The sequence below is a fragment of the Callorhinchus milii genome, unplaced genomic scaffold (assembly GCF_018977255.1).
Source record: "Callorhinchus milii isolate IMCB2004 unplaced genomic scaffold, IMCB_Cmil_1.0 Scaffold23, whole genome shotgun sequence".
NCBI classification, from domain to species: domain Eukaryota; kingdom Metazoa; phylum Chordata; class Chondrichthyes; order Chimaeriformes; family Callorhinchidae; genus Callorhinchus; species Callorhinchus milii.
This window is the reverse complement of record NW_024704764.1, coordinates 998811-1022451: the sequence shown is the minus strand read 5'-3', so window position 1 is coordinate 1022451 and position 23641 is coordinate 998811. Positions and strand designations below refer to the sequence as shown.

The window sequence follows — 23641 nt, the reverse complement described above, 5'->3', positions numbered from 1 at the left end:
CAGGGGTCAGTATTGGGACCACTGCTGTAAATGACCTGGATTTGGGTAAAGGGAGGACAATTTCCAGATTTGCAGATGATATTAAGTTAGGAAAAGTAGTAAACAGTGAGGAGGACAGTAACAGACTGCAAGAGGACATAGACAGACTGGTAACATGGGCAGACACGTGGCAGATGAAGTTTAATGTGGAGAAATGAGAAGTTATGCATTTTGGGAGGAAGAATGAGGAGAGGCAATATACGCTGATGGGACAATCTTAAAGGGGGTGAAGGAACAGAGAGACCTGGGGGTCATATACTACAACAACAACAACAAGATTCCATTTATAGAGCGCCTTTCACGTCGGGAGGACGTCCCAAGGCGCTGCACAGTTGGGTCATGACCCGAGCAGGGGGGAAATGGTCAGGGTGAGGGGAGGGAAGGGAGGGAGCGAGGAGGAGGAAGAGAGTCGAGAGGGGAGCTGAAGGCACGGTCAAAGAGAAAGGTTTTGAGACCGGCCTTGAAGGAGGAAAGGGAGGAAGCAAGGCGAAGGCACTGGGGGATGGAGTTCCAGAGCCTCGGGGCTGAGAGGCTGAAGGCCCGACCACCGATAGTAGGGCGGTTGGGCGGGGACGTGGAGCAGACCGGAGCCAGAGGAACGGAGGGTACGGGCAGGTAGGTAGGGGGATAGTAGGTTGGAGAGGTAGGAGGGAGCAAGGCCGTGAATGGCCTTGTAGGTGAGGATGAGGATCTTGAAATCAATCCTCTGGGGGATGGGGAGCCAGTGGAGGCGAGCGAGGGTGGGAGTGATGTGATCGCGAAGCCTGGTGCGGGACAGTACACGAGCTGCAGAGTTCTGAATGACCTGCAGCTTGTGGAGGGAGGTGGCGGGAAGGCCGGCGAGGAGAGAGTTCCCATAGTCCAGCCTTGAGGTGACAAAGGCGTGAACCAGGGTTTCAGCGGCGTGAGGGGTGAGGTAGTGCCGTAATCTGGCGATATTCCGGAGGTGATGGAAGGCGGTGCCAGTTGTGGTGCGGATGTGAGGGAGAAAGGACAGCTCAGGGTCGAACAAAACGCCGAGGTTCCTGATGGCTTTGAGAGGTGGAGAGTGCAGCCTTGGATGAAGGTGAAATCTTTGAAGGCTTTGAAGCCTTGGATGAAGGTGAAATCTTTGAAGGTGGCAGGACAGGCAGATAAAGCTGTTAAAAAAGCATCCTGGATACTAGGCTTTATAAAGACGGGCATAGAATACACAAGTCAGGAAGTTATGATGGATCTTTATAAAACACTGGTTAGGCCTCAGCGAGAGACTGTGTTCAGTTCTGGGCTCCACACTGTAGGAAGGATGTCAAGGCATTAGAGAGGGTGCAAAGGAGATTTACCAGGATGGTACCAGGAATGAGGGACTTTAGTTATTAGGAGGCGAGAGAAGCGAGCATTATTCTCCTTGGAGCAGAGAAGGTTAAGAGGAGACTTAATAGATGTTTTCAAAATTATGAGGGGATTCAATAGGGTGAACAAGGAGAAACTATTTCCACTGGCGGGTGGGTCGGTAACCCGAGCACACCGATTTAAAATAGTTGTTAAAAGAAAGATGGGCGGTGAGGAGATATTTTTTGACACAGCGAGTTGCTCGGATCTGGAATTCATTGCCTGAAAGCGTGGTGGAAGCCGATTCAATAACAGCTTTTAAGAGAAGTAGATAATTATTTGGGGAGGATAAATTTGCAGGGCTATGGGTGTAGCGCAGAGGAATGGGATTGATTTGGATAGCACTTTTCAAAGAGTCAGCACAGACACGATGGCTGTATAATTCTATGATTCTATGAAGTGTAGCTCCTGTGGTAACTTAGACATTTGAGTGGGAAGGGGGAAAAAGCGGAGGAATAGAGACAAATTGAAAGGAGCATCTCACAAGAGAACGACTAAGAGACAGAGAGAGAGAGGTTGGATGAAGTCGGCCCTTTGGCTCATCTGATCTAATCCATCCTTCATCACAGCATCAAGCTGCTTTTTAAATGAGTCGAGTTTCCTGACCTGGTACTACTACTAGCATCCTGTTTCAGACGTGAATTAACCTAGAGTAGTTTTAAAGGCTTCCCCAGGTTAGGCTGAGACAACAGAAAGCTTCTGACCACTTTCCAGTGCCTTGTGACATCCTCCGAACTTGAAAGGCGCTATACAAACATAATGTTGTAGTAAACAATATGTTGCAGTGCAAAGCTCCATTCGGCCATAATTTGACTACTGAATGAATACTCTTGTTCAGCACAATTCTGGAAAACAAGCTTTTCAACGGGCAAAGACGGAACAGGAAGAGATACAATTTATTTGCATAACTAAAACATAATAGACTGCTGTATTATGATGTAAATATGGAAATGCCCTGTTTAAAACTACAGTATTGTTTGCTTTAATTTGCATGCTTATTTAAATCAGGTCAATTTTCCATGGATCAGAGTTATTGGTTTATTTTTTTCTGTAATATATGTAGAGACCAATTTGAGTCATTGAAGAATTAGAAAATATTAATGCCAATCTTCCATTGTTAATTGGTTTGAGCCTAATTTTAATCATTCTGATAATTAGTGTAATCACGCGTTGCAATTTTTACCCCCTAATTCTATTCCAATGCATGGCAGGGAATACTGTAACTCATCTATAGGTTAGAATCAAACTATTACAGAACCAGACTTTGTATCATCAGGTCTGTGCTGGGGGGTTTTGCCACCAGCCAATTTAATCCCACTGTCTTGCTCACTTTCTTACATACCCTTGATACCCTCCATTATTTCTCCTCTTACAGTGGAGAATTTATTCCTTTAATTTCCTTTGAAACTTTTAATATTTTAAAAACCTTATAGTTTAAAAAACTAGAATTCTGGTGCTCAAACAACTAATAAGAAATAACCAGCCTTGCATTTAACATAGCGCTTCGCACTTCTTCTAGACGTCTCAAAGCGCTTCACAGAATTTACTGTAAAGTGAGTTGAACTAACTACAGTTAACTAACTGCAATTGTAGTGGTTAATTAACTAAAATTAATTAATCAACCGACTACCAATAGCTAACTTCAATTGGCTGCCAAGTTTCGCCCCAAAAAAACCTTCAGGCATCCTACTTTTTGCGATACAGTACATTCTGTGAAGCGCTTTGAGACGTCTCAATGATGTGACGAGACATTATATCAAACAAGAAGATTACATTTGTTTAGCGCCTTTCACGTCGGGAGGACGTCCCAAAGTGCTGGCCTTTCAGACCCAAGCTGGGGTCGGGGGGGGGAGAAGGGAGGGGAAAGGGGTGGGGGAACGAGGGGTGGTGACCGATGGCATGGTCGCAGAGGAGGGTCTAGAGGTGGGACTTGAAGGAGGCTAAGGAGGGGGGCAAGGCGGAGTGGTTGGGGGGGGATGGAATTCCAAGAGGTTGGGGGCAGAGTGGCCGCAAGGCTCTCCCGCCAACGGTGGGGCGGGACAGACGCGAGGATTGTTAGTATGATTGTTAACCCGAAAGTGAAACGTGACGAAGACCATCCTCTTTTGACCGTGCCCGGTCTCCTCCCCACCCCCTCCCACCACGTGCAAATACAAGTTGTCGCCATCGTCGTTGGCTTCGAACGTGAAGGTGAGTGAGCGAAGAGCGTGGGAACCGATTCGGCCAAACCCGCGGCCGTTATCGGCAAACGTTTGCAGAGTGGGAGGAGGGCGAGAGAAAGCCGGGGGTGGGGGGGGGGGCGTCCTGGCCAGACTGCACCGGCTGCCCGTCCCAGAGAGGACCCTCACCCTCGTCTTCAAACCCCTGCACTCCTCCGCACCCCCCACCCCCCCCCCGACCTCCACTCTCCTCAAAGCAGCACCCGTCGCCTTTCGTTCCTCCGGGTCTGGTCTCCTCCTCCTCCTCGCCCCCCAACCCCGGGTCCGCCGCACCCCTCTGCCCCGCCCTCGGGAGGCCGGGCCTTCAGCCACCGCGCCCCGGAGGCTCTGGAACCGCCCCCCTCCCTCCCTCCCTCCCTTCCCGTTGTCAGGTTCTCCGCCGAAGAACTTTCTTTTCGACCGTGTCTTCGGTCACCTTCCACCCACTCCTTCCATCCTCTCCACTCCCTCCATCCCCCCCACTCCATCGCCTCCACTCCCTCCATCCCCCCCCTCCATCCCCTCACACTCCCTCCATCCCCTCCACTCCCTCCATTCCACCCCCACTCCTCCACTCCCTCCATCCCCTCCACTCCCTCCATCCCCTCACACTCCCTCCATCCCCTCCATTCCACCCCCACTCCTCCACTCCCTCCAACCCCTCCACGCCCCCCACTCCATCTCCTCCACTCCCTCCATCCCCTCCACTCCCTTCCTCACACTCCCTCCATCCCCCTCCCCACTCCCTCCATCCTCTCCACTCCCTCCATCCTCTCCACTCCCTCCATCCCTCACACTCCCTCCATGCCCCCCACTCCATCCCCTCCACTCCCTCCCTCACACTCCCTCCATCCCCCTCCCACTCCCTCCATCCCCCTCACACTCCCTCCATCCCCCTCCCCACCCTCGCCCTCGGCTCGAGTCCCGGGGATCCGTTACCGCGAGGCGCTCTTCGAGATGGGGGAGGGGGGTGGGGGGGAACGCCGTACAAACCCAAGTTGTTGTCGTCGTCGCTGCTCCTGCAGCGGGAGGGGCGCCTGACTGACTGACTGAACTGCAGTGCACTGCACTGGCGCTGCACTGGAGCGGCAAACGTGCAGCGGCGGGGCGGGGCGGGGCGAGCACCTTGCAGGACGCACGTGGGCGGCCGCTCGCGCGAGGAGGGAGTGCGTGTGTGTGTGTGTCACGAGGTGTGCGCGCGGGGGACTCGCGCGCGCCGCGACCGTTAGTCGCTTCCCGCCCCCGCTCGCCCCGCCCCCGCCCCCGCCCACTCGCACCTCCAGCGCCCGTCCGGCGCCATGACCCTCCCTGAGGAGATCAGGCGGCTCCTGGAAGGTAAAAAAAACACACACACAGGCGCCCGCGCGCGCGCGCCCCGGCATTAACGTCCCCCAAAACCACCGCTTTTTTTTTCTTTTTTCTCTCTCACTCTCCTCTCTCCCCTCCCCTCACGCCATCACCCCCTCTCCCCTTCCCCCCCGATCGGTCGGTGGTGGGGTGGGGGGGAAAAAAGAAACGAAAACTTTCTCGCCCGTCCGTTTAAAAGTTGTCACCTCAGCGCAGCGTTTTTTTTTCGCTCTCTCTCTGTCTCTCTCTCTCTCTCTCTCACTTATTCACTCACTCGCTCGCTCGCTGACAGGAAATAATTGCCACCTTTTGACGCCGCACTTCCCAAAAGGTTTCGTTGAATTGTATTCTTCTACTTTTCAAAGAAGTCTTTATTTTGTGAGGGACGGGGAGGGTAGAGGAGTTTTTTTTTTTTGGGGGGGGGGGTTTAACCCCACCCGCTTCTCTGTGGTGACTTTCTTCACCTGCGTTAAAACCTTTTGGGTTTTTTTTTCCTTCTGTCTTGAGTGAAATATCTTCAGTCTATGAAACTGCTGCTTTACCGGATATGCCATTCGTAAAGGCGAGAGAGAGAGTGAGAGAGAGAGAGAAGAAATTTTTTTTTACCTGCACTTTAATTCACTTTACAGTCTATTCTGCGAAGCGCCTTTTGAGACGTCGAGAAGACGCGAAAAGCGCTGTGTCGAATGCAAGGATTGTTGTTATTATTATTGCCGCTGTTATTGTTATCATCGCACACCTCCTTCACGGTAAATGGTCGTCAGCTTTGCATTGCGTCAGCCGCGCCTTTCGCTTTGGCGACCGTGTCGCAGGAGCGCTTCCCAGACTCGACCGCGAAGCGAATTAAACCCATTAATTAACCCTTGCGGGTTAAAGGCGATAGAGCATGAAACCTCCTGAACAACAACAACAATAATAATTTATTATTATTATTATTAAATCTCCCGAACGCCGAATACTGCGGACGCTGGAAATCTGAAAACGCGAACCGGGAACACTCGAGCGGGTCAGGCGGCGTCTGTTGGAGAGCGGAAACTGAGTCGACGCTTCGGGTCCGCCACCCTTCCTCGGGGGGGGGGCATGTTGGGAGGGAGAGGCTTTTAAGGGCTCATGGTGAAGGGGAGGCAGGGCAAGGAAGACGAAGGAGAAGATGGGGTAGAGGACCAGGGGATGATGAGTTAAAGAGGTGTTAATGGTGCAGCGAAGCAGGGGAATAGAGGTCTTAATAATAATAATAATCCTTGCATTTGATATAGCGCTTTTCACGTCAGGAGGACGTCCCAAAGCGCTTCACAGAACACACTGTAAAGTGAATTGACTGTATATTTGTGGGCGAATACTGCAGAACAAGAACTGTCTTCCTTGCCCTGCCTCCCCCCCCTCTCTGTTAGCCCTTAAAAGCCTCTCCCTCCCAATGTGCCCCAGTTCTGACGAAGGGTCGTGGACCCGAAACGTCGTCTCACTTTCCTTTCTCCGTAGGTGATGCCTGGCCTGAGGAGTGTTCCCACAGCCACTTCTGTTCTTGTTTTTATAAAATCTTCTGAAGCGCTTTTGAGACATATCGATGATGTGATACGGCACTGTATCAAATCTAAGGATTAATGATGGGTACTCCTGACCCAACAGAGAGGCTATTGGTTGGATAGTGGATTCACAACCGTGGGTTGTAATTTGAATGGAAGTTGGCAGCTCAGAAGCTCAGTACAGCTGGTGTCCGATTGCTGACCCTGATCTAAGCAGAGCTGTCCTGTTTTCAATCCTGCGTAGCCACGCTATAATTGACCTCAGCACCCCTGAATGAGAGAAAAATAATAAAAAAATAAACCCTGCATTTGATATCGCGCCTTATCACATCTTTGAGATGTCTTAAAGCCCTCACAGAATATACTGTAAAGTGAATTGACTGCATATTTTGTGGGTGAAAAATAAGGCGCTAAGGCAGTGTGGAGTTCTTCTGTGAAGGTCGGTGCATTGGATCAGGGTTGATTGTTGAGCTTCTCTGTTCTGGTATCATTGCCTAATCAGTTTAAAGTCTCATCCAAAAGGATTGTATCTCTGGCAACACACACTCCCAGCACAGCATTAGAGAGTCAGTCTTGACTGTGTGTTCAAAGTCCTCATGTAGGGCTTGAACCCACAACCTTCTGGCTCAGAGGCGAGGGTCCTACCAACTGATCCAGGCTGACACACTTTATCATGATACTTGTGTGTCAATGTGATGGGCAGACCATTATCACACCGCAGCATTCCCCTCACTCTGCACCCTCACCAAAGCAGAAGCAAAGCAAAATGACGAATGCTTGAATTCACATGCAAAAATATCAATGGTACAGGATGGATAAACTTAAGAGCAGCACTAAGCTTTGAAAAAATTCTTGCCCATGGTCATGAGGCCTGAACAGTTTACTACGGTTTTCCCATTCCCTTGAATCTAATATTGAATTACTAAAACATGGACATGGGAATCTGATTGTTCAATGGTGTATATAGTGCTGGGAATAAAATTAAGAGTAGGAGGAATATTTGCCTTCTATTGTAAATTTAAATCCGTCTCTTTGGAGTTTGAACCCATGTGGTTTATATATAACACTTCCTGTGCTGTACAAACCAGGTCATTCTTGTCTCCAATTAAGTGACCAATTTTGAAATAAATTGGGTCTTTCACCCATATTGCTGTTTCCTTTCTCTTTCCCCCCACCATTATTTTTTACATATTGTGTTTTGGGCTATAATTACCAATGGAGAAAGAAAGCATCAAAGTTATGACCAAATTAAAGTTTTTAATGATATTTGCTGAAGGCTTGCAGGCTAAACTTAGTTAAAAACTGTAAATACTTGGCTGGTTACTCCAAGAAATGCATTACTTAGATAAATATTTATACAAATTCCATTTAAAAGAAGCTAATTTCCAAACATTGAATTGTAGGATGGTTAGTTGTAATTTCATTTACTCTGAACAAAAACAGAAAATATGCTTTTTATTTTCCAAATAAATTGATTTGCACGCAGTGGAAGTGTTAAGTGCAGTGAAATTTAGCAGCAGATTGGGTGTGGTTAGTGCTATATACACAAACATTAGTTAAGCATGTGTAATGTTTGCTTCTGGATTCGGAATTTAAATTCCCCAGATAACATTAATAATTCACTTCATGGCTGTTTTGGGGAAATTGTTGTGCGCTGAATTGGCTGTCAATTTACGAATTGATAGCACTACACCTTATTGTAATACTCAATACACCCATCATAATTCGTGTTAAGGATGATAAGGTGCTATATGAAATGCAAATATTATTATTAAATATTTTGTTCAGTTTGAAACATTCTGCAGTAGGATTCATTGGGACCAGACCTCCGCATTTCGATTCTATAGACTGGGCATGAGTTTATTGCCAGGATCAAATTTGCGCTTATTTGGAATCAACTCTCCACTTTCTAGGTATTGCTGAGTTTAAAGTTAAGTTCACGTTGGAATAAAATCCTTCCTGCATTGTCATTTGACAATCTTAACACTAAACCTAAACTTAGTAAACATGGCATGGTTCTGAAAGTTGATATCAAGGCTTATCAATTGCTGTAGACTGTAGTAGACAATCAATTTATTTCCAGTTCTGGAGCTCGGTCATTTGGATCTCCCACCCTCACCCATCATTCCTTTCTGTCTATGAGGAAGGGCTTTATCTCTAAGCAATTTATTCTTTCTCATATTGGCTTGTAAGAGATTGGAACCCACCATGGGAGAAATTACAGTTTTGACTTCATATCCCACCAACTCAGGTATCAGTGCTCTCATTCTGTACCATCCAGGCCGTCCCAAGGCAATGCTGTTTTCTGCACACAATGCATCAGTTCTTCTGCTATATATAATTTTCAGCTGCCTTCTCTGTTAACACATGCTGATGCACACCTGCAATGTGATAAATATTTATTTTAGATTGTTTCTGGCTGGTTTATTGGCTCAGTGACAAGGCTTTGTGGTTCCTCTGATCATTTCAAAAACTGAATTTGTTTTGTGATTAGTGAGGTGGTAAGTGAATGGAGATTAATTGCACGTCACAGGCACATAACACCAAAGACAGTAGGGCCTGAAAGGGTCATGATGTATCTATATTCTATATAGATAGAATATATTCTCTATATATCGCCTATATTCTCCACGGGGAAGGTATATTTATGCTTTACCTGTGAGGTAATAAATGTCAGTCTTAAAATTAAATCTTATTAGATTAAATGTTTCACGTTAATAATAATAATCCTTGCATTTAATTTAATAATTTAATAAATTTAATAATAAACCTTAGGCAAGTTTCCTTATGCCACACGTACATGCCTGTTTACCCTAAAAAAAAGTTGGTCTTTCAACCCACAACTGTTTGTGGGATACTGCTCTGCGCAATTGACTGATGCGTTTCACCTACAAAATACAGAGTCACTCCATTTCACATTATATTCTGTGAAACGCTTTGAGATGTCTCAATGAGATGTGATAAGGTGCTATATCAAATGCAAAGATTATTATTATTTGATATCGCGTCTTATCACGTCTTTGAGATGTCTCAAAGCGCTTCACAGAATATACTGTAAAGTGAATTGACTGTATATTTTGTGGGCCTTTGATAGGCTGTATAATTTTAGCCTTTGATGTATAATATGCTTTACCCATTGACCTGGTTAGCACTTCCCTAACCATTAGGGCTTTAGCTTGCCTGATTTCATGGCAACAGTTTACCATCCAAGTTTCACTGATGAGAAGGCCAGGCCAACAGCGATCAACATCCATAGATACCACTCTAGTGTAATAATGGAACCCACAGTACTGAATAGTGCATTTTGTCATTGCTTAGGGAATGTATACAATTACCTGTAATAAAATACCTTGATTTTTTTTATAATGCTTTATGCCAAAACATTTGAAAGCACTTCACAAATAATTATTGTCATATATAGTAACTGTTTTATAGTCAAATGAGGCAGCCAGGAAATCCCTTTTTCTTAGACCAGAGTGGTCCAACTGGAGGCCCACGGACCGATTTCATACACTTCCCCCTCTATTTTATCTGGCCACCCACTCCCTCCATAACCAGTAAATGTTATGTTTCTGGAAGGGAACCACAAAAATATTTCTATGCAGCCCATAGATGTTTCTCAAATAGGGCATCCGGCCCTCGGCAGCTAAAGGTTGAACCACCCTGTTTTAGGTTATTTAATATTTATCTGGTCAGGCAAATAGAACTTTGATTTAAAGTCTCATTCAAAGTAACACCTTGGCAATGCAGTACTCTCCAGGAGTCTCTTGGACTGGCTATGAACTAAGGCAATGCTGAATCAAGTTTTTACCCCTTATGGTTTGAACCCAAAACATTCTTACCCATGTTATCAACCAAACCGAAATAAATATAAAAAATACTTGTCATGTGAATTCTCCATATATACAAATGTATAATATTCATTTCAAATGGCTGAGTGGTCTTATGAAAAGGATAGAAAATTATGGATTATTCCTTAGTTAAGGAAATCTATATAACAATTATGCTGATATACAAAGATGTCTATCTTTGACAAAATAGCATTTAGATTTTTGGATAAACTAACGATCATTGACTTTATTAACAGGTTTCCTTCTTTTGCCTCTATAGATTCAGAGATTTTCATAGCTGAAATTTTGCAGAATGAAAAGCTCAGTAAGAAAACAAAAGATAAAAGGGAGGTACTCCTAGAAGGTTTTCGACTGATAAAGTACAGGTAAGGTCAGCATGCTCAGTTGTAAATTAACTTGCTTTTTAAGCATGCCACCAAATGTAAATTGTTTGAAACTATTCCCTCATATAGGTGGAAGAAGCGATAAATTTCAAGGTGACTTTTGATGGACAAGGAGAATCTTTAAGTAGAGACAGGCGGTTAAACATCTCATTAATGCCGCATGCTGCCTCATGTGATGCTGGTGCCACACAAAACATTTTTTCAACAACAACAAGTTGAATTTATATAGCACCCTCCACTCCGGACGGCGTCTTAGAGCGCTTTGCAGTAACGGACCTTGGCACCGAGCCAAGGGGAGGGGGAGGAAGGTGACCAAAGGTCCAGTCGAGAAAAAAAAGGTCTTCAGTAGAGACCTGAAAATAGGAAGGGGGGAGCGAGGCGAAGGGATGAGGAAGGCAGTTCCCAAGCCTCGGGGCATAGTGGCTGAAGGCACGGCTGCCGAGATTGGAGCAGAGGAGTCGGGGGACGAGGAGGAGGCCAGACCTGGAGGAATGAAGGCAATTGGTACTGTTTTGAGGAGAGAGGAGGTCAGAGAGGTCGGGGAGTGCAGAGGAGCGCAGGGACTTGAATACAAAAGTGAGGATCTTGAAATCGATCCTCTCTGGGATAAGCAGTCTGGCAAAGACTGGGGTGATCGGGGAGCAGAGTTTTGTGCGGGTGAGAATGTGGTCGGCAGAGTTTTGAATCATCTGGATTTTATGGATGGTAGTGGATGGGAGACTGGCGAGGAGGGCGTTGGAGTAGTCCAGCCGAGATGTGACAAAGGCATGGACCAGGGTTTTAGTGGCTTTTGGAGTGAGGTATTTGTGGAGACGGGCGATGCGTCGAAGGTGGAAGAAAGCGGTGCGGTGAGGGACCGGATGTGGGGGAGGAAAGATAATTGGGGATCGAACGTGACGCCTAGGTTGCGTACGGGTTTGGAGAGTTTTAGGGGGAAGTCAGGTAGGTGGAGGAGGTGAGAGCAGTGAGATTTTAGATGTTGACGAGAGCCAAAGAGCATGGCTTCTGTCTTGTCAACATTCAGCTGAAGGAAATTTGCACTCATCCAGCCCCTGAGATTTGACAGGCAGACTGACAGAACATCAGGGGACTGGGGGTCGCAAAGAGAGATGGAAAAATAGAATTGGGTGTGGTCCGCATACATGTGGAAGTGCACCCCATGTCTACGGATGACATTCCCAAGAGGGAGCATATAGATCAGAAAGCAGAGGGGGCCAAGGATGGATCCCTGGGGTACCCCGCAGGTGACCGGGTGAGAGCAGGAGAAGAAGCCGTTTGTGCAGATGTGCTGCTGGCGGTTTTTTTTCCTCAGCAAATGTTACAAAAGAACAACTTTTTTTAAGATGTGCTTCTCCAGCTTTAAACATGTTACTGTACCAAGAATGCTTTACTCAAAACGCTCATTTTAACAAACATCATTGAGTTGTACTTTAGGCCTTTCTTCCACCCACAAGAACCACAGAATCAACCCTACGTGAAATAGTTTACTGCTCATTTTAGATGTGTAGTGGTTGCTGAAGTAACTAAACTTCCTGCTGACCTAATTCTTGGGCTGTTCCGGTTTTGTTATGGTGTATTTTGGCAATTCCACTATTCACCATTGAAATATTGAAAAGAATCAATTAAAATAATATTAAAAAGTATCTTGTCCTAGAAAGTCAGTTGAAAAAATTCAATGTTATTAAATGGCTATACTTTAAATGTACTACAGTTATTGGCTTCAGTTGGTTGCACTCTTGCTTCTGTTGAGAGATAGAAGGTTGTGGGTTTGAGTGCTGCTTTCGAAATAGTGCAGCCAGGGGAGAACTGCAGTGCTGGTGGTGTTATCCTTTAGCTGAGGTCTCATCTGCTGAAAGTACCCATGACACTATTTGAAAAGAGGAGGTGTCCTGGCCAACAATCTTCAAGATAAAACTGGTGGAACATTGCTGTGTGCAAATTGGCTGTTGTGTTTGTACAATTGCTACATTCCACAGTAAAATCCTGTGATATCCTTTGAGATGTATTGATGACGTGATAAGCGCTATACCAAATGCAAAGTCTTTATTATAATAATAATGTTATTGTCATTCTGGCCGACTTTCCAACTTTGTGGAAAGTTGTGTGCATTTAGCTGCCGTGTTTGCCTACAAACACCACAGTCACGACATTCAACACTACTTTGAACATTTTGAGATTTCTGACATGGTGCTATATCAAATGCAAATTATTACCATACACATAAAAAATGTCTCATAGTGCATTTTATCATTGCTTAGGAAATGTATACAATTATCTGTAATAAAAGAGCTTGAATTTTTTTNGTAATGCTTTATGCCAAAACATGATCCCCAACAGTTGATCTTTGTTGGGAGGATACGAGAATTAGTCTCGGTGGCCCTCGGACTAGGGAGGGAAATTTGCCAAGATTTTTTGGTCCAGATCTCTATGCAGTGATTCCTACTTGTATAGTTGTTATATAGCTTCCTCACATTAAGATATCTTGGCTGTCTGTGAAAAGAGACAGACCTCAGAATCAGACGTACTTCCTATTACTTTGTTGCACAGAATTTATGCCTAAGCCACAAGTTACTTTATTTTTAGCAAAAAGTAATAACATTTCTTTGTAATTCAACAATTTTCCAATCCTTTAATTTGGCCAGGACACCCGAAGCAACTTCTTGCTTTTTNCTAATATTGTCATGTTTTTTAATGTACACTGAACGGTCAGATGTGACCTCAGTTTAGTATGTCATCTGAAGGATGGCTTCTCCAACATTGGAATTGCCCTCCATCCCTCTTGATCCCGAATCCCAGCCATGGGTGCCCACCCTTCCCCTAGTGCTTTGGAACGTCCTCCTGATGTGAAAGGCGTTATATAAATGCAATTTGTTGTTGTTGTTGGAATGCTCCCTCGAAGCTGCGTTGGAGTATCAGCTTAGATTATGAGTTTGAAATCCATGATATGGTACTTGAACCCACACTACCTTCTGACCAAGAACTGAACCAAGATGACACACTCGTGGACTGAGTTGGCTGATCTCGGCTGGTCAGCAGTTGAGGCTACAAATGATCTTAGCTCAATCAAGCTTTCCCATCCTGAGCACTATCCAAGATTCTCACAACATATTTTAAAGTCATGGCTTCTCTACTCAAACAGCTGCTAAGTGAGAGCTTATTTTGTGCTTTTTAAAAAAGAAACCATGAACAGTAGGCCTTAAAACTGATGCTGGTTACTGCAGCAAACAAAGCAGGCTGCAGTCGTTCCACTTTATCATTAACTAATTACTCAGTGTCTTGTGTGCAAACATTTACAGATCATCATTTAATTCAAGAGAGTCGGAACAGTAATTCAGTTGATACTGGAACAGTGCCACACTTGTATCCTGATAGAATCCAACTGTTTGGATTAATGTGGTACGGAAGGATACAGTTCGTGCCAGTACAATCGTATTGAAAATGTTTTTTTAAAAAGATTTAAACAGATGAAAATTGCCATTCATGCTAAATTATAGAGAATTATTTGGTATTTATTAATCCTGCTCAATGGATAATGTAGACAGATGGAAGCAAGGCTTGCACAATGATTTATGTGAAGTAAATACACATTGGCAGTTGTTCAGCTTTGAGAGAAAGTGGTGGAGAATTTATAAAAACGGAAATGTTCTTGCTATGTTTGCTTGTTAATTATTGAATAATTCCCCTTCAGTAATAATGCAAAATAGTCCTCGCTTTAGTGCCACTACCGAGAACATTTGGAAATTGTGCTGCAGTACAATTAAATATTTTGATTGGAACTGATTACAAATTGCTGCTGATTTATTTTGCATAGACATGAAATGTTTTCTTCATGATTGATGCAGCTTACAAATTATTTGCATTTCATAAAACAACTATCATTTATTATTTTAATTTGTGTGTCTGCAGTATTTGCTGAAAAATTCTGGAGTCTTGAAAAGGGCTCAAAAAGCTCAAGAAGCATAGGACCAAAACTAAATCTGTTTTGATTAGAAAAATAGAACAGTAAGGATTGGGGAAAGATGTGAATTTTGTTGGCTGAATCTGAGAACAGGCTTATAATATAAATGAAATAATACTGAAAAGCTCTATCTGTGGATTGGATCTCAAGTTGGTTAAAATATTTTGAGGAGATATAAGCAAAGTTCTGTTTTGACACAGGGGAGAGAAAACAGTAGAGGAAGATTTGGGTGCAGCAATAACTAATATGGCATGTATTGCAGTGAACATGGATAGAAGGATCAGTTAAATGGATTTAATGACCTCTCAATCCTGTTTTCTCACAATGACATGAATTTATACATTACATAGCATTCAGCTACTATGCCCAACTGGAACTCCAAAATCCCTCCATCTCACTCTCTCTTTCTGCTTTCAAAATCCTTCCAAATCTACCTCACTACATTTTTCCTGGTGATCTTTCTACTACTAACCTCTCCCCTCCCCATCTTGCTCTGTGATCCACCATGTCCCTGTGAAGCACTTCAAACCTTATTACTTTGTGAAAGGACCTGTGTACTACTTTAGCACAGTAAAGTAACAGTAATAATCCTTGCATTTCAGTACAACTGCAATTGTGTAAAAGTCCACATTTTCCATTCTTATACCAATATTATTTTTATATAACCTGACTTTCCCCATTTTCTTCCTAGATTGCATTACCTCAACCCCCCAACAGCATGTTGGCAACAGTAGGCATGGCCATAATCTTTGCCAGCTCTGCTCCTTTGTCCTTTGTGTGGATTGAAGTTGGACAATTGCAATGTTTTCATTACTCAATTCCTTTATTAAAATCTTTGTCCCACCCTCCACAGTTTTGTTCCCCTCTACCTTTGCAACCTACTAAAACCTTACCAACCTTCCAGTCCCTGCGCTTGGAGGGCACTAGCCAGCTGCATATCCCCCACCCTACGAAGCCCACCATTGACAGCCGGGTTTCCTTATTTTTCCCTTTCTATAATCTGTTTAAATAATCAGATATTCTTACCCAAAACATCAAAACAAGTAATTTCCCTCTGTCACAGCAAAAGCAACTTATATTTATCACATACTCTACCCTGAATTAGATTGCTGAATGATCATCAGTTAGTTTAAGTTTGTAAGTAAATTCTGAGAAAAAGCAAAAAGTTCAGAACCCTGAAATTCCTCATTACCCTAAGAGCATTGTCATAAAATGTAGGATCCTGCAGAATTTAAAGTAATGTAGAATAAAACTTCAAAATTAAAATGCAATTTCTGAATTTTCTGAAATTATACACAATCTTAAATTGTAAGGCAATGGTGTTAAGGGTACATTTCAATTTCAGGCCTCAGTTGTCTGGCCAGTTTCAGATATTTAATATGTGTTTATCCTTTTTAATGTCCAATTTCCACTTTTCAGTAGCTTTTACCAGAGATCTTGTCTCTGAACAATAATAAATGATGGTTTTAGCTCTGTGTTGCGCCCTGCTGGGGGAAGTATGGTTTTCTCTTCTGTCCTTGTTTGTTCTCTGGATGGTGAAGAAATATTGCTCCAGGCTGATTAGCTCTAAAATGATTTGGTTAGGAATCACAATCTGGTTCAAATGTATAATAAAACACAATTTACATTTATATTGTGCCTTTCAGGCTGGGAGGATGTCTCAAAACACTTATAGAAAGGGGAGGGGAAAAACTGGATGCATGTATAGTTTTGTTTTATTAATAATCATGGCATTTGATATAGCACCTTACATTTTTACAGTAAAATGCAGTGATTGTGTATTTGTAGGCGAATGTGTCAGCCAATTTGCGCACCGCCAATGTCATATAAACAGCCATGAAGTGACTAATCAATTTTAACTGATGGATTGTTGACTGGACACTAGGAGAACCTCCTTTTTTTTAATAGTACCACGGGATCTTCAATGTCCACCTGAACAGGCAGAGGGACTTCATTTGAAAGTCTCATCTGAAGGACCGCACATCAAGCAATGTAGCGCTTTCCCAACCCTTCACTGGAATGCCTAGACTGTGAGCTTACTCCACACACTTCTGTTTACCTAGCAGTAAGGAGGAACCCGTTTGTTACTCGATTGGCGGATCGCTTTTCCGGGGCTAATAATCCCTCAAAGAAAACCAATAATAATTTGGTCATTCAATCCACGACTGTTTGTGGGACACTGCTGTGCGCAATTGGGTGCAGCGTTTTGCCCACAAATATACAATCAATTCATGTCACACTATATTCTGTGAAGCGCTTTGAGATGTCTAGAAGATGTGAAAAGCGCTATATCTAATGCAAGGATTATTATATTATTACTCATTGCAGGGCATTTTTTGGGTACTTTTAGCCGACATCCAGAAATGTTAAAAACTGATTTCTACAGATGAAGCAATGCTTCATGTATTTGTTTCAAACCTTAGAATGGAGTATCAGCTTAGATTATGAGTTTGAAATCCATGACATGGTACTTGAACCCACACTACCTTCTGACCAAGAACTGAACCAAGATGACACACTCGTGGACTGAGTTGGCTGATCTCGGCTGGTCAGCAGTTGAGGCTACAAATGATTTTAGCTCAAGAGAGGGGAAAATAATACGAAAACAGAAATCTAATAAATAATAATCATACAATGTTATTAATTATTAAATAATAATCTGTAAAATTTGCCTAAAATTCTGTTAAAATTGGCTAAACAGTAGCGACTGCTGATGAAATCACCATTACATTTATGATTATTATTATTATGGAAGGGCAATTTACTGTTGGGGAATTTTGAAATTAATGCTGGGAAATTCTTGGTGTGAATTTCCCTTACCACTTTATATGTTAAAAATTTCCTGACTCACTGAGCATGGCTCACACCTTTAGTTTGATGTAATTCTTTATTGGGACAATTTGACTGATGTATGTTGCATCATTTTATTATCTTTCTTCCCTTCTGCCCCGCCCCTCTCCATTCGATTTTCTGATCTTTTCTGAAGACTGCAATGTGATCTCAGGTCCCATTGAAGCCACAACCTTCTGACCACTGAGAAGAAAAGCAGAAAATTGGCCTTGTGAATGCTTAAAATGTACAATATATTTTCGTAGAATTATGCTCAATCTTACTGAAACAATTCTAATAATTATTTGCTTATTTTTTTCTAGGTATCAGCAAGAATTTCAGTTCAGAGGTAAGAGACAATAACAGCCTTTTTATTATTTGCAGAACATGAAGTAATGTCACACGATTTTGATGTGTGTTTCACATTAAATATCTTTATCATTTTATCATTCAGTGAACTTTACGTTGATTTGTTCAATATCATTAAAGCTTCAATATGAATGTCATTGTAAATCAATTACTTGGACCACCCTGACTGTTGCCTTTCTTAACACCTGCCACCAACCAAGAAAAAGGGCCAAAGAATTTAATAGAACTTCACAGTTTAATGTAGAAAGTAACTGATACCCAGAAGCGAAAATCAGCAATCTGGCTCAGAGAAGCCGACGTGGGAAATATTCACATTGGTGCAGGGGAGGGTGCTTTCGTAGCACAATGCTGAGACAGATTGTATGGAACATTCATTTGCAAATCTGTATGCCTGGCTTGAGAGTTCTTAACATTGCCATTAGTGCTCTGTCTCTTGTTTAATGCTAGGGAACTTCATCTTGATGGACACAAAGATTCACCAAAAGTATTATTTAGGGGGTAGAACAATGGGCTTCAGCATAAAATTGTTGCTGTGCATATTTTTTGCAACTGAGCCATAGTATTCCCTTCCCCAAAAAAATCGAAATGATATGGCTGGATTTAAAATTCTTGCAGACATTGTGAAGCATGGTATTTAAAAAGCCTTTGACTCATAAAAATGCTCCCTAGTTGCTAAACTTTGCAGACGACATATTAACTTCAGAGAAAGCTGCTAAGGCCAAATATTTTCCGTATTTCATGCATTGTAAACTTCTTTTTCCTGTTACTTAACAATTATTTGCTTAAATATACTTCACGTGTGCCAGTGTTATTCAGAGGCTGCAATATCTGTCCACAAATTATCTTTCTTTTTAAATTGCTTAAAGCAAATTAGTAAATTGTCATTTGTTGCATATCGTTAGCTGAGGTTTTGAAATGTGGATATAATTTGGGGTTGCAGTTTAACCGTTTTCTCTTTGTTAGTGGGGTTGGGGGCGGTGGGGGTGTAAGGGCCTACACTTTTACAATGCGGAAAGAAAACAGTGCGGAAGGTAAGGAAACTTGCCGAAGGTTTTACCCTGCCGGGAATCGAACCCAGATTTCTTGCTTGCGAAGCGAGAGCTCAAACCATTGAGCTACAGGACTCCACACGATAATAATAATAATAATAATATCTGTTAGGATTATTCAAAAATGTCTTGACAAAATACCGAGTGAACAAAATAGCAACCTCCTGCAAAATGTAGCTATTTTAGGATCCTCAATTATATTAAGAAAAGTCACAAGTATTCACATGTAAAGTGACAGTGTTATTTGTTTGGCTGATGCATCACGGAAAACCATTAAGAAGTTACCTCTACACAGTGATTTAAAACTAATAACCTTAAAAATATATTAATAATAATCCTCGCATTTTGATATAGCGTCTTACCATGCTCAAAGTAATCACAGGTTATGCTGTAAAGTGGTACAGTGGTCATCCCTGGTAACATCCTAATAAATCTATGCTGTATTCTGTATTTCATTTTACTTTTGTAGTAGGATGACCAGAACAGTATACAATATTCCCAATGTGGTCTAACAAGGTTTTGTAAACAATTAACTTACTTTCTTACTTTTGTATTCTAACACACAATAACTACACTTTAGAGCAACTATTTGTGAAGTTCTTTGAAACATTTTGACTTAGACGATTCTAAAGCAAATCCAAGTAATATTTATTTTTAGGCGCCATTAAAATGCAAGATCCTTCTTGTAAGAAATACAAATGAAAAATGGTTGCGGAATCTCACTTTATCCACTTCACCTGGAGTAATGCAAGCAATTACTAATTTACTTTCCCAAATTACTTCATTATTCTTTATTTCTGTACCTGGGTAGTGAAGAGAGAGCAACACAGCCGAATCCAATCAGGGCCTTACCCAATACTCAAGTGCTCACACATCAAACAGTATTGAATAGATTATAATTGGAGGTAGGGCTCCTGGCTGAATTTGCCACCTCTCCTTTTTTTGGGCCCAAGGAGCTCAAAGGAACTGTACAGAGCTGTACATTTTTTAATGTTTACATTTCTCAGAATCGGGTTGTACTCAATCAGTTATCTTTTTGCTGTCTGTAGAAATTAGACATTAGGAGAAGGCCGTTTGGACAATCAATGTTAAACTACTGGTGCTATCTCGTCCACAGGAATTGACTACTATAATCCCATTCCTTGCTCCTTTATATTTATGTCTGGAGAACAATTTCACAGGATTGAAGGGAATTGAATCCTATCAAGAAATGCCACAAGTTCAGATGTTTGCAAGCAGCAGATGTAATTAAAATATTTATAATAATTTGGTTACTGAATCCTTGACTGTTTGTGGGATAGTGCTGTGTGCAATTGGTTGCCGCGTTTTGCCTACAAAAATATACAGTCAATTTACTTCACAGTATGTTCTGTGAAGTGCTTTGAGACATATCAACAATATGATCATGGAATCATAGAATCATAGAATATTATTACAACAGGAAGCCCATCGTGCCTGGGCCGATTCTTTGGAAGAGCAACCCAATCAGTCCCACTTCCCGCTCTTCCCCCATATCTTTGCAAATTTTTCATCTTCCAAGCACCTATCCAATTCCCTTTTGAAAGTTGTTATTGAATTTTTTTCCACCATCCTTTCAGGCAGTGCATTCCAGATCGTAACAACTTTCTGTGTAAAAAAAAGTCTCATCTTCCCTCTGGTTCTTTTGCCAATTATCTTGAATCGATGTCCCCTGGTTACCAACCCACCCACAAGTGGAAACAATTTCTCCCTATCTACTCTATCAATACCCCTCATAGTATTAAATCTGCCCTTAACCTTCTCTGCTCTAAGGCACGTAATACGGCGCTTTATCAAATGTAAGCATTATTATTACTCTTATTTTTTTCCTCTTTAAACGGTTAGTAAATTCCATATTAGATTTATAATGATCTCAGAATCTGCAGAAGTCCAGGGAGAAGTTTCTTTTCAATTGCTGTCTTTCACATCTCTCACACTTGTGCTTCATATTTGCAGTCTATTGTGAGTTTGCAACACAGCTGCAATAACGAACCTGGTCTAAATAGTGATGGTGTGGGAAGTTATTCAATCTATTCGTATTTCAAAATTAAAAACTTTCCTTTTCCTCATTTCCACATTAGGGTTCGACTGAATTTTCCATACAATGAGTTTCTGCTGTTCCTCATTTGTTTGGGCTGAGGAAAAAAAAGAGATTGTTATATTAATGGCTAGTGTGAATCGCTTTTAGAATTGAACTCTAAAGTCAATGCATCTTTGCAAGTAATTTAATTTTCCCTGGTGTGAAGTGACATAGGGCAGCCCTTGCTGTAAACCACAGCTGGGGGCTGCTTTTCGTTTATTTTGAGCAGAGCCGAAAATGACCTGACTGGATAACAAAGTATATAAAGGCAGTAGTTTATAAGACATTTATGTGGTTCTGTTATTATTTTCAGAAAAAAATCCTTGTGTGGTTTGTTGATGATGCTCTCCCTGTCTGATTTATATTTTTTAGAAAACGTTCTTTAATGGGTAACTTAAAAGTGTATAGGGGCTTCACCCATAAAATATGACTTGCCTTGAATTAAGTGATTGATGGCCTTCAAATGAAAAACGAATAAATACGACTTATCCCAGTGTCTTGGCCAACAATCCCCCAAACAAAATTTGTTGTTCACTCCATAGCTGTTTGTGGGACTTTGCTATTTGAAAATTGGCTACCAACAAAACGCACACAGTCCAGTATATCCTATGAAGTGCTGTGAGATGTCTCGACAATGTGATAAGGCACTATATTAAATGCAAGGATTATTATAATTTATTGTTCCCACCCCCTAAAATTTTCTCCCTCCTCTTCTGAAGACCCTGACGTGCTGGGATTTGGATTCACAGGTGTCTGCTGTTCTCAGGTATATTGGTACATTGTTCAAATTATCAATTTTCATATTAAGATGATCGGGGGGGGGGGGGAAAGGACGCAATGAAAAGATTGCTGGTTTTAATTGATCGGTGTATAATGGACCACCACATGTTAGTCTGGATTGTGATTCTCAGCAGAGATTTAACCATGGGAGCCTCACAACCTCATCCAATCTTGTCTTCAATCCTGATACAATTTCAGGGGTGAGGGGGTTGGTTCACCTGCCCTCCATTCTGAGGTGCTTCTGCTAACTGTATCTCCTCAACTTAGATCGACTATATTTTATTTGGGAACTGAACGTAACGTGTTATGAGGAAGATATTCCCAAGTGCTACTGAAGAGTTAAAAATTCAGCCTGCAGAAGTCAGCATTATATTGTATCCATAAACTTGATGGAATGTGTGAACCACAGCAGGCGGAGTAGGCTGTACAAGTGGTTTCACCAACTGCTGCCAACAGACATTAAAAGTTTGATTAGTGATTTCTTAGGAACAAACTGAATGCTATGTTCGGTTACCAAGCTAGTGATTTATTTCAGCCATCCCATCCTTATTCTGGTGTTACTCAAGATAGTAGAAAAGCTCTATTTATGCCAGTACATTATTATTTGCTGAGTCATGAATCTCCCTCACCTTTTAGGCTTTCATCAAAAGAAATCATCTCAAAACCAGAAATTTGCACAATTCGAATGTCATTTTTTACCATTTAAAGCCCTTTCATCAAATATACAAGAATTGCAATGAAATGTGCTTTTAAGTAGTAGTAGGATGGAAGCATTTAGTCAGTTGTTTGTGACTTGAGTTCCTGCCATTTGTGCTTTCAGGAAGAGTGGGGAGGAGGGAGATCCAGGACATGGAAGGCTGAGCCTCCAATTTCCCCTCCCATCCCCCCATTTATTCCTATTTACCTGCAATACCGAATAGTTGGCTTACTTAATGCCTTAACCCAAGTCCTCAAGTGAGAGGCCTTTGCAAAGAGACATGCCTGCCATGACGACAGCTGCAGGAAAATGTTAACTATTGTCCTAGTTCATAAACGCACACTTATATGTTAGCATTCAGAGAGGTAGAAAGTTGCTGCTGAATCTTCAGACTTCCAACGTTGGAACGATCACTCAATGGGTACAACCACAACAACAACTTGCATTTTTATAATGCCCCCTCATGCAAGGTAGCATCCCAGAGCGCTTGGGTAAGGATGTGTGTAAGTGTAGGCATGAGGATAGTGGCAGTGCTGTCAGCCATTTCATGATGAGTTATACTGCTCGCCAAGAGGCTCGCATGGAGTTCCTGGTTCCCTAGCAAGGTTCACAAAGCCATTTCTTAAATGAGTCTAATGTTCTGGCTTTAATGACCCTCCCTGGTAATCCATTACATTTACAACCCTGAACCCTGCCCACTCGTTCTGCGGTCCCAGTGAATTTGAAAATGTTATTCTCAGTTTACTTTCTCAGTGCCATTTAAAATCTTATATAGGTTCCCCTCTGATATGTCACAAGATCACAAGGTTAGTTTGGATGAAGAAGACCCTTTGGCTCAACTAATCTCATACTGCCAGAACAACCTCCATCACAGTGTCAAGCTGCTTTTTAAATACGTCCAGTGTCCTGTCTATACCACCTCACCTGGCAACCTGTTCTATCATTGATTACCCTCTGTGTAAAGAAAATCTTCCTGGTGTGTGTCCTGAATTTGCCCTTTACAACTCTAAACAATAATCCCTCCAAAAACCAAAACCAATAATAAATTGGTCATTTTCAATCTAAGACTGTTTGTGGGACATTGCTGTGCGCAATTGGCTGCCGCGTTCGCCCACAAATATACAGTGACCTGGGCTCCCTCTGCCTCCT

General features: G+C 42.3%; 1 protein-coding gene across 2 annotated transcripts in view; it reads left to right on the top strand.

Annotated features, from left to right (window-relative positions):
• Nucleotides 1-4886: 4886 nt before the first annotated feature.
• skap1 (src kinase associated phosphoprotein 1) overlaps nucleotides 4887-23641 on the top strand; it is a 224681-nt gene continuing 205926 nt past the window's right edge. The window contains exons 1-3 of one of the 2 annotated variants that reach the window (XM_007904379.2): nucleotides 4887-4943; nucleotides 10589-10694; nucleotides 17823-17848. In XM_007904379.2, the coding sequence (XP_007902570.1) occupies nucleotides 4907-4943; nucleotides 10589-10694; nucleotides 17823-17848 (169 nt within the window). In that variant the 5' untranslated portion in view covers nucleotides 4887-4906. Of the gene's footprint in view, nucleotides 4944-10588; nucleotides 10695-17666; nucleotides 17747-17822; nucleotides 17849-23641 lie in introns of those variants that run through there. The other variant, XM_007904380.2, reaches the window with a different exon arrangement.